This window comes from Mixophyes fleayi, chromosome 1 (assembly GCF_038048845.1).
Source record: "Mixophyes fleayi isolate aMixFle1 chromosome 1, aMixFle1.hap1, whole genome shotgun sequence".
Lineage (NCBI taxonomy): Eukaryota > Metazoa > Chordata > Amphibia > Anura > Limnodynastidae > Mixophyes > Mixophyes fleayi.
Window position 1 is genome coordinate 319,236,885 of NC_134402.1, and position 13,233 is coordinate 319,250,117.

The following is a 13,233-nucleotide window of genomic DNA, read 5'->3' on the forward strand; positions in this document are numbered from 1 at the left end:
GTGTAGAAGTTGCTTCCCGGGTGTTGTTTGTAGCGTTGACCGAGCGGTCACTGTAGCTGTGGCTGAGCGGCTTCCTGTTTCCTCTGACGGCACTTGGAACGCATATGCTTTCCAAATGCCGAACTTCCGGTATGTGGATGGAACGCACAGTGCGTTCCACTGCGAGGCGGAGCGGTTCTCACCAAGACTTCGTTTTTTGGTGGGTTGGTTGTGTGGGTGCTATGCTGGTGCTGCGGGCGGTGTCCAGGTGTTGGTCTCGGAGCTTGCTTAATCAATGGAGTATCGGGGAGTTCTTTTTGATAGTGGTATGCGGTGTAACCAACGCGTTTCGTCCGTGGACTTCGTCAGGGATATGGCTGGTCTGTGAGTAATCCGTGCTTCTTCTCCTGTGTTCTGTGTGTTTCATCCAATGGGATTTGGGGAGGGGCGGGGGAATGGATTTGGAGGCGGGGGAAGTGGGCATTGATTGACATGGGATGGTCTGTGTATTAATGTGTGGAGTTAAATGCATTATAAATAACTTTCATGCGTTGTTATGGATAATATAGGAGGTGATGAGTTTTACTTTAACTAATATAAATGGGTATGACTTTTCACTAAGCTAGGGGCAGATGGATGGGTGCTGAGCTTGCGGGGGTTTGAAAGCTGTTTAAGAGCAGTAGGAGGGCCTTTTGCTTATATTATCTAAATCAATAAACAATCTATGAATCTGTGTGATTAATCAAATATATTACTTTTTGGGGAAATATAGCATATTGAGGCGAGAGGTATTGAGGAATAATTGTTGAGGGTTGTAGGGTTGGCGATGGGGTTGCAATTGGGGAAATTGGTGTGATTTCATGGGGATATGTTAAAAATTGGGGTGGAGGGGAGGGGTTAAGTGTACTTGGGTGTATGGAGGGGTGATGGGGGTGTGAGTACCGTGTACGGGATGATGGTGTGTGTATGTGCAGGGATGGGTTGGGAGGGTTACGGGGAGTAGCTATCAATATTGTACAGACAAAAAAAAATACGTTTATTAAAGCAAATATATTACAGCACCGAATTAGAGTTAACAACTGTAACCTTATTTTAATTGGAAGAAAATTTTACGGCTTATCAAAACAAAAACATTAATAAAAATGATTGTGTACCAGTCCCTTGCACACAGTGAAGACAGTCATTTTGTGTTATATGAAGCAATATTCATGAAATTGTAACCTATGAATTCACTAAACACCAGTGACATCACAGAAAACTACTTTCTGAAAATGGCTGCCTACCATGTGTGTAGAACACCAGAGAACTATTATACTGAGATAACACCACACACTCTAAATAGAAAATTAAAGAGGTTGATGAAGAAAAAATGAATGACAAATGGAAAATGTCACATATTTATGGCAATGCAAGTTTCAAAATAGCCACACATGTGGCACAGAAGAGCTGGATATGGTGGTGGCAGCCCCAGGATAGGAGATCTACATGTCAGACATTCAGTTCTGCCAATCCTGAAATGAGAAGAGATTGTTATGAGAATAAGTGTAGCATACAAGTATTAGGAGAATACAAGTGTAGCCCCAGTGCCAGGACCCAGGAATGAGGGTCGGGGCTCCTAGAGATAGAGCTTTTTGTGCTGCTTGGAGAAACAGCCAGCAAGAATCCTATGAGGAAGGGCAAACTAGAGCTCTGAATGTGGGGAATGTTTTATCTGCTACCTGTCAACAGTTAAGTACCTGTTATATGGGCATTTCAAGTGAGTGCATTGTCAGAGAGGCAAGCTCCAGACCTTGATGAATTGCATCAGAGTGGAGAGAACTTCTTTCAAGAGGAAGCCTGGATAGAGGCAAACACTGCTGTTCCCAATGCACTTCATAACCAACTGTGACAGGTATGTGTGTCTTTGTATAATACAATGGACATTGTGCCCACCAACCTGCTATCATAGGGGTCAACTGCTTATATACACTTATCCACAAGTACTGCTAATCACATGTAATTATACATTTACAGTATTATATTATTTGGTTTAGGTTTTGTCTAGCTAGCTAGTCTAGAGTGACAGCATGTCGGAGAGAGAGACCAGGAGGTAAATATATTAACCAGCGGATTCTGCAAGTATTCGATATTCGGCGACTTTGCATGGAAATTTAAAATAGAAATGGCTTTCAACGCAAAACTTGCCGCCTTGAAAGCCATTGCCATTTTAAATTCACACCAATAACTGCAGAGATATGTTGATAATCTTATTAACATTTATAATATACTGCTTTTATTGTTATTGACTGGTTATTGAACTGGTTTTTACAATTCATTGTTATGTCTTTGTGTTTTTACACTGCCATCCACCATTACCAACCCCCTTTTCCTTAGAAAAAATATACAGAGGTGGTTTATACCAAAAAAACGTGGGTCTGTGTGTGTGTACCCAAAGTGCAGCTTGTGTCGGGTACAAGGGGTCTGAATTATTTCCTGGTGGAAGAGCCCACTATCCACATCCACACAAGCTATAAAGAAGATTCTGGTGGAGGCACTGTGTCAGAGATGAACACCACAACACCCCTGAGAGTGCCGGATCCAGGGAGTATTACACAAGCAATGTAAATGATGACAGCTGAGTTACCTGAAATGTTTAGGACACAAGAAGGCCTCTTTACCCATAATGGCGACATGGACTCCACACAGGGCACAGCTCTGTCTGTTCAGAAACAGCTACAGGGGAGACAGATGGCTATAGGTTACGTACTGAGAAGCATTAGGTAGAGGAGTGAACACGATAATAAACCCTATAATATCTCACAACTATTGTAATGTGGCTGGAAATATACATTAACAACAGGATCACCATAACAGAAGCAAATTGAAAAATCAAGGACATAGAATATTGGAAATAGTTCATGGTCTGTGTATTTAAATTAACTCACCTGTCCAAATGCTCCAGTTTTCAGTGAACACATGCCACAGATCATAGCTGGAGACCTGAGGAAGCCATCCCTGCAAACGTGGAAGCAACGTGCAGCCTACACAATACACACAAGAAAGAGTGAACTCCTCTTCCATTTACCTAATAATGGCAGCAAATATGTAAGGTGTAGATTTTTTCCACCAAACAGACTTAATTAAGTCCTTGCTCCTCGTAATTTACGCATTAGCCTATATCTTTTATTTGTATTCTGAATGTGTTGCTGTATGTTGGCATGTTGTCTACGGATGTCAGCAGGTGCTGGATTTAAAAGGAAGTTCAATGCACATAGCTGAGCAACAAGTATTTTTACTATACTATGCTGCTGTCAATGTGCTCATCTAATTACCCATTACTGACTTGGACAGTTCCTGACCATCTGTCTGCTCGTGACATTGACCTGCAGCTTGTATTCTGACCTGGAACTTGTGCTGACTCTCATGACCACTTGTTTGTCCCTAACTATGTTTGTGTTTGTTGTTGTTGTCTGGTTTAAGCACTGTTAGCTGTTGGTGTAGTAGTGGGTGTATCCTGGGACATGATATGTGGATTTCTTGAAGCAAGACCATTATGTCCTTGCAGAGGTCCCGGATGAAGACCGATCACCGAATAGACTCTATACCACAGATGAGCCATCATCTACTGCAAACAGCACACTGGGTCCACACATCGACATCACCCACAGTCATCTGGCAGATATAAACCTATATCTGAACTGTGTCTACAAATGGGAAACATTTTGCATATATGTTTTATTACCTTTAAGTACTGTGCTCTGGTGTGAGCTTGAATGGTGCGTGCCCGTGGGTCCTTTCTCAAGAAGTGTACCAGTCGGCCATTCAGTGTAGCTTGTTGCAGCAGGCGTGGCAGCTGATATACCACCGTGGCATCATCTGTGCAGTTGTATTCATAGTAATCAGCCATACTGACTAAATACACCTGGTGAGAGTTGTCAGGACTAAGCAGACACTGCTCCACTGCCTACAGCCAGGAAAATGGGGCATTTACAAAGAGGAGTAAAAGAAGACTCATATTTTAACATCGTAAAGGTAAATTTGATTTATTACACTGAAGTTCCTACCTGGCAGCTTTAGAATATATAGACCCCATTAGATCTGTGTAACAGCTGGGTCCCTTAATTAAAGCTTTCCCTAGCTGCCTAAGCATGACAGGTTGTACTGGGTCACTTCATAGGCTTTAGGTTTTTAAGTGAATTATTTTGTGCTTACAACTGAGCAACAATACTAAAAAAAAAGTGGTTAAATAAAAAAAAATGTCTAAGCAATAGGGGTGCGGGTAAAGCAAACATCTGAGTTACTGATGTGAAGAATTTATCATCTGGTCTTTATTCAGTTTTTCACATTTTTGATGGGAAGGAGGATGTGTACAGCTGCACACTGAAAATTAATGTAATAAAAATGTCAACGTGAACAATAAACAACGACAATAATAAACTCAAGACATTTATAAGACACTCCCCATTTGTCACCTTACTTCCTGAATTGTTTGACAATAGAAAGAGGGCAAAATAAGCAGTTATATGACAATACTATTGAAAGGTTTCCAAATAAAGCGGTCAGACACAGGAAGGCAGTGCTTACACAAGACTTTACATCAAACAGTTTTTGGAATGCATGCACACCAGGCACATAAACAGGTCCCAATTCCATCTCAAAGACACCAAAGATGTTAATGTATGAACTTTGCAGAGATGGGATTTTTGCACTGTGCTTGCCGAGCAACTAAGCCCAAATATCAGTTGTGCCGTGTTTGAGCGTGGCCAGGTGGAGTCCATGCATGTGCTGATTTTCACTCCAACCACCGTGTAGGAGACAATTTTCCCAAGATGGCCAATAAGAATAGCTATGAGAGCTTATTAATGCAGCCTCTTGCTTAGAAATGAAAATATTTTCCTGAGTTATTTATCTCCTTGTTCTTAACACACATACATAATGTGGCTAAGGCACACAAATTAAAAATTAATGTGTAGCTTGGTGTAAGGAAGGAAGTGCCATTAAAAGGAAGAAAAAAACAAAATACCATTTAGGCATGCGGTCCCATGATATTATCTTTATCCTTTTATCACATTATTCCTCTTGACTAGAGAATTTAGTAAGGGAAACAAAGCTTTTTTTTAACCACTTAATCCCTGTGATATTTTAAGCCCATTATATAAAGTTAATTTTTAGATTTTGTCAAATTTCGTTTAGATATAATGCATATGCACTGCTATCTGTGCCCAAAAACATACATGTAGTTGATAATTTACTTTTATTAGTTTGGTGGAGTTCTGAACATACCATGCAAAGACCATTCAGTTGAATTGAAGCCAGGAATCTCCCATATTTTGCCTTAGCCAATATTACCTTTGCTACACTGCCATGAAAGAAGCTGAGAGTGTCTCTCCCTCGATAGTCCCGGCTTGTTCGAAGAAGACATCTCAAAGTTCTGCGGAGTGAGGCCCAATACACTGTAGGTATTTCTGAACCACCTTCTAGAGAAGACATTGCTCCCTGCAAGTCTCTCTCAGCTACACCCTCCTGGCAGCATTTCACCAGGCAGAGCAGCTATTTACAAAAAATAATAATTATTATTATTATTATTATCGTTTATTTGTAAGGCGCCACAAGGTTTCCGCAGCGCCATACATGGTACAAACAGTAGACTATACAGGGTAAGACAGTACAGAACAATAAACACAAAGTACCAGTACTTCAGAAACTCCAGGCAGGCAGATACAGTAGAGACGGAGCGGAAGAACAGGTATGGAGACAGGAGGGAAGAGGGGCCCTGCTCATACGAGCTTACATCCTAAGGGAAGGTAAACAGAATCAGGTACATAAGGGAGCCAGTGAAGCAAAGGGGAGAGAGAAAGGGGGCAGGGGAGAACCAGAAGAGGTGAGAGGTTAAGTGGATGGTTGGTAGGCCTTAAGGAACAGGTGAGTTTTAAGAGCCCGCTTGAAGGAGCACAGATTGGGTGAGAGACGAATGGAGCGAGGGAGGTCCTTCCAGTGAAGGGGGGCAGCACGGGAGAAGTCTTCGATTCTAGAGTGGGAAGAGGTGATCAGAGTGGAGGAGAGGCGGCGATCATTGGCTGAGCGCAGGGAGCGGGGGGGAGTATGAATGGAGAGGAGGTTAGAGATGTAAGGGGCAGTAGACTGAGAGAGAGCCTTGTAAGTGGTGGTGAGGAGTTTGAAAAGGATTTTGTAGGGGAAGGGGAGCCAGTGTAAGGAAAGACAGAGAGGGTAGGCAGAGGAAGAGCGGCGTGAGAGGAAGATGAGTCTCGCAGCCGCATTGAGTATAGAGCAGAGGGGGTCAAAGCGGGAGCAAGGGGAGGCCAGTAAGGAGGAGGTTGCAGTAGTCGAGACGGGAGATGATGAGAGCATGGATGATAGTTTTGGTGGCATCTTGAGAGAGGAAGGGACGGATGCGGGCAATGTTACAGAGTTGGAAGCGACAGGCTTGGGCAAGGGATTGAATGTGGGGGGCAAAAGAGAGAGAGGAGTCTAGAGTGACACCTAGGCAGCGGAGTTGGGTGACAGAGGAGATAGTAGAGTTGTTAACAACGATAGAGAGGTCATGGTGGGAAGGGAGCCTGGGTGGGGGAAAGACAATGAATTCGGTTTTGGAGATGTTAATTTTAAGAAAGCGAGAGGACATCCAGGATGAGATGGCTGAGAGGCAGTCAGTTACACGAGAGAGGAGGGAGGAGGAAAGAGCAGGGGAAGAGATGTAGAGTTGAATATCATCAGCATATAGGTGATACTGAAGACTGAAAGAGGAGATGAGAGCCCCAAGGGAGGAAGTATAGAGCGAAAAGAGTAAAGGGCCGAGAACAGAGCCCTGAGGGACCCCAACAGGGAGAGGGGAGGGAGTGGAGGAAGAACCAGACGTGGATACGGAGAAGGAGCGATTAGCAAGGTATGAGGTGAACCAGGCATGGACAGAGCCAGAGAGGCCGAGTGAGAGAAAAGTTTGCAGTAGGAGGGGGTGGTCCATGGTGTGGAAGGCCGCGGAGAGGTCAAGGAAGATGAGTATGGAGTAGTGACCCTTGGATTTGGCTGATAGATCATCGGTAACTTTAGCCAGGGCTGTTTCAGTGGAGTGGAGGGGGCGGTAGCCGGATTGGAGAGGGTCAAGGAGGGAGTTGTCAGAGAGGTGTCTGGTGAGGCGGCTGCAGACAATCCGCTCAAGTAATTTGGAGGCATATGGGAGAAGAGAGATAGGGCGGTAGTTAGCAAGAGAGGTGGGGTCGAGATTGGGTTTCTTAAGGATAGGGGAGATAAGAGCGTGTTTGAATGAGGATGGGACAACGCCAGAGGAGAGTGATAGGTTGAAGAGGTGTGCGAGGTAGGAGCAGGCAGTAGGAGAGAGAGAGCGAAGGAGGTGGGAGGGGATGGGATCAAGAGGACAGGTAGAGGGTGGAGAGGAAAGAATAAGGGAGCGAACTTCTTCACCTGATGTGGGGATGAAGGAGGACCACAGCTGGTTGATGATGGGAGGTGAAGCGGTGGGAGTGGGGGGAGAGGGGTGGGAGGAGGAGATGTTGCGTCTGATGGCTTCAATTTTGGAGGAGAAAAAGGAGGCGAAGTCAGATGCCGAGAGGGAAGGCGGGACAGTGGGAGGGGGGGGAGAGGAGGGAGTTGAATGTGGCAAAGAGGCGGCGGGGGTTGGAGGACTGAGAAGAGATGAGCGACTTGAAGAAGGATTGTTTAGCAAGGGACAGGGCAGAGCAGAAAGAGGAGAGGATGAATTTGAAGTGAAGGAAGTCAGCCAGGGAACGAGATTTCCTCCAGAGACGTTCAGCTGTGCGAGAGCACTTTTGGAGGGAGCGGGTGAGTTTGGAGTGCCAGGGTTGGGGAGCAAGGCGACGACGGCCGATAGAAGAGGCCGGGGCGATGGTGTCCAGGGCAGTAGTGAGGGATTGGTTGTAGAGAGAGGATGCCTGATCAGGGCAGGCCAGAGAGGGAAGGGGTGATAGGAGAGTTTCAAGAGAGGCGGAGAAGGAGATGGGGTCAATGGCGTCAAGGTTGCGCCTTGTGAGGGTGGCTTTAGGCCAGGTGGGAGAGGGGGAGGAGGACAGAGAGAAGGAGAGGAGATGGTGGTCAGAGAGTGGGAAGGGAGAGTTGGAGAAGTCAGAGAGATCACAGAGGTGAGAGAAGACAAGGTCGAGGGAGTGACCAAGACAGTGGGTAGGGGAGGAGGTCCACTGAGTGAGGCCAAGGGAGGAGGAAAGAGTGAGATGTTTGATGGTGGCAGGGTCAGAACAGTTGTCAACAGGGATGTTAAAGTCACCCAGTATAATGGAGGGCAGGTCAGAGGAAAGATAGTGGGGGAGCCAGGCGGCGAAGTTGTTGAGAAAAAGAGAGGTAGGGCCAGGGGGACGGTAGATGACGGAGATGCGGAGGTGGATGGGGGAGAAGAGCCGAATGGAGTGGACTTCAAAGGAGGAGAAGGAGAGGGAAGGTAGAGTGGGTATGACCCGAAAAGTGCAGTTAGGGGATAGGAGGAGGCCCACTCCCCCACCTGGACGCTCGTCTGGTCTGGTGGAGTGGGTGAAAGAGAGGCCCCCATAGGAGAGAGCGGCAGGGGAGGCAGTATCAGAAGAAGTAAGCCAGGTTTCAGTTATGGCAAGAAGATAAAGAGAGTTAGAGATGAAGAGGTCGTGAATGGAGGAGTTTGTTACGGACAGACCTGGAGTTCCAGAGGGCACACGAAAAAGGGAGGGATGAAGAAGAGGTGATATGGATGAGATTGTCAGGGTTGATGGAGCGAGGGGGGGGGTGAGAGATAGGATAGAGAGATATGGGCCCTTGGCGGGGGCTGGGGGAGAGGATGGGTATAGGAAAGGAGCGAGGCGGCATGATGAGAGACAGGGAAATAAGAGAACGGCCGGAGTAAGCGAGAAGGTGAGGGGGAGAAGTACAAAGAGGAGGGCAGCAGAAGGGAGTCCGAAGTGGAACAGATCAAATTAGAAGCGGAGACAAAGCAGTGAAACCAATGAAAGCAATGTGGACAATGTAAAAGGAGAAGAGCAGTGGCAGATCAATAACAATGTGAAGTGGAGGAGAATGAAATCACGATCAAGCGGTGTAGACAATGTACAGTGGGGAACAAAAATAAAGGGAAACACAAATAATGGCATTAGTAGTATTGTAATATAAATATGGCACTCAATTTGTTTCAAAGTAAATTAAGTCTTTGTTGTTATTTTGTCAGAGAAAGCATTCATAAGTAGTTGTCCAATCAGTGAATTATAAAGCAACTGTCCTTCACCTTTTTGACCCGACAACTCTGGTCTTCTTGTACTAGCCTCTGGATGATACTACCCAGCAGCCCTTGCAGTGTGTCAGGTAATCCTACAATCTTCTTGGTCAGCATCTCAAACACACCAAAGACACGTAGCTCCTCACAGGCAAGTGACAACCACAGAGGGTTCGAGGAGGAAGATTCATGCAGAAGTTGATGAAGCTGCTCAGAGCTCAGTGTCTATATGAAACAGAGGGTACACGTAACAAATAAAAATGCCCATTATTCCAGTGTTTGTTTGTTGCAAACAATGTTGGTGGGATTGTTACTAATGTATAGAAGAGCAAATATTTCTCTGGAGATATCTAATATATATAAGCCTAGCGGCGTGTGTGTGTGTGTGTGTGTGTGTGGAAAAAACTATTTTCTCAGAAAGGGCTCATCCAATTGACCTGAAATTTGGTATACTGACATTATTTGACAAAAAAAATTATAATAGTGAAGTCAGTTAACTTCCATCATCCCCCCTTCCCCCTGTGGGAGGGGTAGTAAAGGCTAAATTTACGAGTTGAGGGCTCAAACTCTTGACCGTGTGGGTATTTATTTACCAGAGCCTGTGTTTGGTCATGGACAATTGTATGTCGCATTTTCACGAGTACGGAGAAGCAGTGATGTGAAAGTGCAGGTTATGAATACTGATTGAGCACAGCGATAAGGTGTTTAGCAGAAATGTTGTGTATCGAGAGGTTTTAGAACAGTAAGACGATGGAGATTAAGGATGTGGCGATGAAGATGAAGGATGAGGTGATGGAGAAGAATGATGAGGTGGTGACATGTGGACAAAACCACGTTAAAAAAGGGCGCTTACGTCGGGAAGTAACGCTCTTCCCCTGAGGAGGCCTGGCCTAGCCCCAAATGCATGACAAGAACCTTTTTAACACCTTAAGTAGCTTGATTTGACTAGAATGCATGAGTATCATGCACGGGTTAACTTGTGTGTATATATATACATATATATATATATCCCTCTGTTTTGGTCACCATTCTCTGTAAATTAGAGACTGTTGTGCATGAAAATCCCAGGAGATCAGCAAGAAACTCAAACCACCCATTCTGGCACCAATAATTATTCCAAGGTCAGAGTAACTTAGATCACATTTCTTCCCCATTCTGCTGACTGGTCTGAACAACAACTATCTCAGAGGCGAACATCTATCTCAGCAGCTCCATTTCAGCGAGTCTGAATTCTACAGCAGCCGCGGCGCTGTCAAGAAGCATCCGCGGCAGTGCTGTATTATACTACAATACAGCACTGCCGCGGACGCTTCTTTGACAGTGCCGCGGCTGCTGTGGAGTACCGTTGGTTCCCGGAGGGGAGGGGTTTCTGGGGAACCAGAAACCCCCCCTGTGTGCGCCACTGAATCTATCTATCTCTATCTATCTATCCATCTATATATATATATATATATATATATATATACACATGCAGACATGGGCCCATGGCACTGCTCTTGCATCTAACGGTTTTGCTATTACCTTACTATAGCGAGACAGGTATAAGACTGCCAGACTCCGTGCTGTCTCCAGAGAAAGATCATCCAGATAAAGACAATAAGGTGAAGGCTGTTCCTGGAGTGCAGAGGTTGGGGTACAGCTGATGACACACTTACAAGACAGAGGAAGAAATCCTTGGGTGCTCAGCCAAGAGAGAAGGTCAGAGACATCAGATGGGAGAGACAGCTGAAAAACGTAAAAGATCGTAAACACACTGAATATGGCAATGTACAAATTTGTACATAACAGTGCTATTATTCATAGAGAGGTATTACTGCATACACATTAGACGTCCACACAGTGCTGAATAATTTTATGTATGTAAGAATAAAAAAAATTTGCGTTCACATAAAAAAAGCATATTATAATATATATATTAACATATTATAAAACAAAAAACTTTTTTTGTACCACTTTACTAATGCATTTCCCTCGCAGTATCAATCTTGGCAATTCATGCATACACACTGACACAATTTACCTTCAGATCTGTGCTCTTCATCTGGTCCTCTAGTCTTCAGAGAATGACAGCACAATATTCATTCATTCATTCATTCATTCATTATTGTCACACTGATTAAAACTGCCTTGTTATAGCTATACACATGTCCTAATGCATTTCGTTAGCTTCTATGACTCTCAAACAAAACATTCTGTCTCAGAACAAACAAATTAATTATTCCTTCTATAGCATTTTCTACATTTATTCACTGGGACATTCATCGCTAGCATCGGCTGAAAAGAACACGACTCTGTAAACTCTATGGAGATCGTGAGCATGAGCATGAGAGCATACACACTACATGATCGGTTGGTGATTGGTCGGAAAATATTAAACAGTACGACCAACCAAATGAAACGATGATCAGCACTTTGGGATGACTTTAGATCATCGGGTCACTATACACACTCACACGATATCTGACCAAACGGTAAGATGTCGGTTGATTGGGAGGTTTTTCGTGCAATCATCGGGCCGGTGTGTACCTAGCCTAATGCTCATTCCGCTATCTCTCTCCTCATAATATCATCTAACAATGCAGGACAGAGAATTAACCTGGTGATAAAGGAGTGTGGTGGTATAAAGATGTGGAGTATAAGGAGGCAGCATTGCATTAATACATTTACTTCACCTGGTTTACAGCATCAATAAATATAAAAGCAGCCACGTCAATGAGTTTGGCAGTTTCTTGCAAAACCCGCTGCAACATCTCTTTCATTTCTTCATTTCTCCAACAATTTCCCAGCTTCAAGAGAACATCCTCACGGTCTGCAAACCACAAGAGCAGAAGGTTGGGGGAGAGACAATAGGTTTTCCTCTTGTGCAGACTGCACAAGTTACACAGAAGCGTCTCTGTATTCTCAAAGGAAAAGATACTGAACAAAAAATATTTAGAAAAAAATAAAATAATGCTCTATATGTATACAAATAAAAAACACAGCTATTGTCAGCACTTATCCTTACAATTGCAAATCTGTGTGTATCTAGCAAAATGAAAGTATGAGCTATTAGTTCATATTTGTATCAAAACTTTAAGCCTGCACCCATGTCACAGAATCTTGTGTTTGCAAATCCTAAACGAACACCTATGCTTCAGACAATACTGAAATGCATTTAAGATCAAATGCACCCCCTCTCAAGCAGACATGCATCACAGGGCTGATTTGTAAACCTCTAGCCACATAGAAGCTGTTCATCTAGCCAACAGAGACTAAGACAGCATTAAGCAATATAGGAAAGAAATAAGCACACTCCAACTAACTTTCATACTGTATGGAGTCCCTGGACAAATTATTATGATGCGAGCCTTCTCATGTCCATCAGCTTACTATGGAGCAATACCCTTCCCCTTTACCCCACCTCAGAATAGAGGTAGGGGAAAAAGAAAAGAAATAAGCCTGCGCTCCTTTAATCCCACACTGTCCAGGGTATCAACTGCATGGCAATATACACCAATCAGCCACAACATTAAAACCACCTGCCCAATATTGTGTAGGACCCCCTGGTGCCTCCAAAATATACCAGGAATATTGAAGACAGGAGGCTATTGTACCAAAACAGAGAAACAGAAACTAGAACACATTGTGGAGGATACAAAAAAAAAAAATTCTGTCTATTTTCACCCAGAAATATAAAACAAGGGGAAAGGACAAACAAAATATTTATATTGGAAATATACCAAACAAGGTTCAAAAGTTTTAACCCAAGTCTTTCTACACACCTTCTTCCACATTATCTTTGTTTTAAATACTTATCTTACATTTTATGCTAACAATTGTGTGAAAGTAAATAAGATTATTTTAAATATAATCATTACAAATGGACATTTTTAGAGAATATTGTAAATGTAGAGTGCTCGACTACAACATAGTCTCTCTCTTCTCTCCTGGATATAATATATATATATAGCACCCTCTGAAGTAAACTATATATTCCATATATTTAATCAATGCATACTGTACTGTCGAAGTCAGCAAATTGGATAAAG

General features: G+C 43.8%; 1 protein-coding gene across 1 annotated transcript; it reads right to left on the reverse strand.

Moving 5' to 3' along the window:
* Nucleotides 1–1,369: 1,369 nt before the first annotated feature.
* Nucleotides 1,370–11,964, reverse strand: LOC142153495 (telomerase protein component 1-like). The gene is made up of 8 exons (XM_075210883.1): nt 11,878–11,964; nt 10,727–10,930; nt 9,218–9,430; nt 5,308–5,508; nt 3,701–3,922; nt 2,904–2,999; nt 2,603–2,691; nt 1,370–1,490 (listed from the first exon to the last, which is right to left on the reverse strand). Exons 1-8 carry the CDS (start codon nt 11,962–11,964, stop codon nt 1,370–1,372), a joined length of 1,233 nt encoding a protein of 410 aa, XP_075066984.1.
* Nucleotides 11,965–13,233: the final 1,269 nt, after the last annotated feature.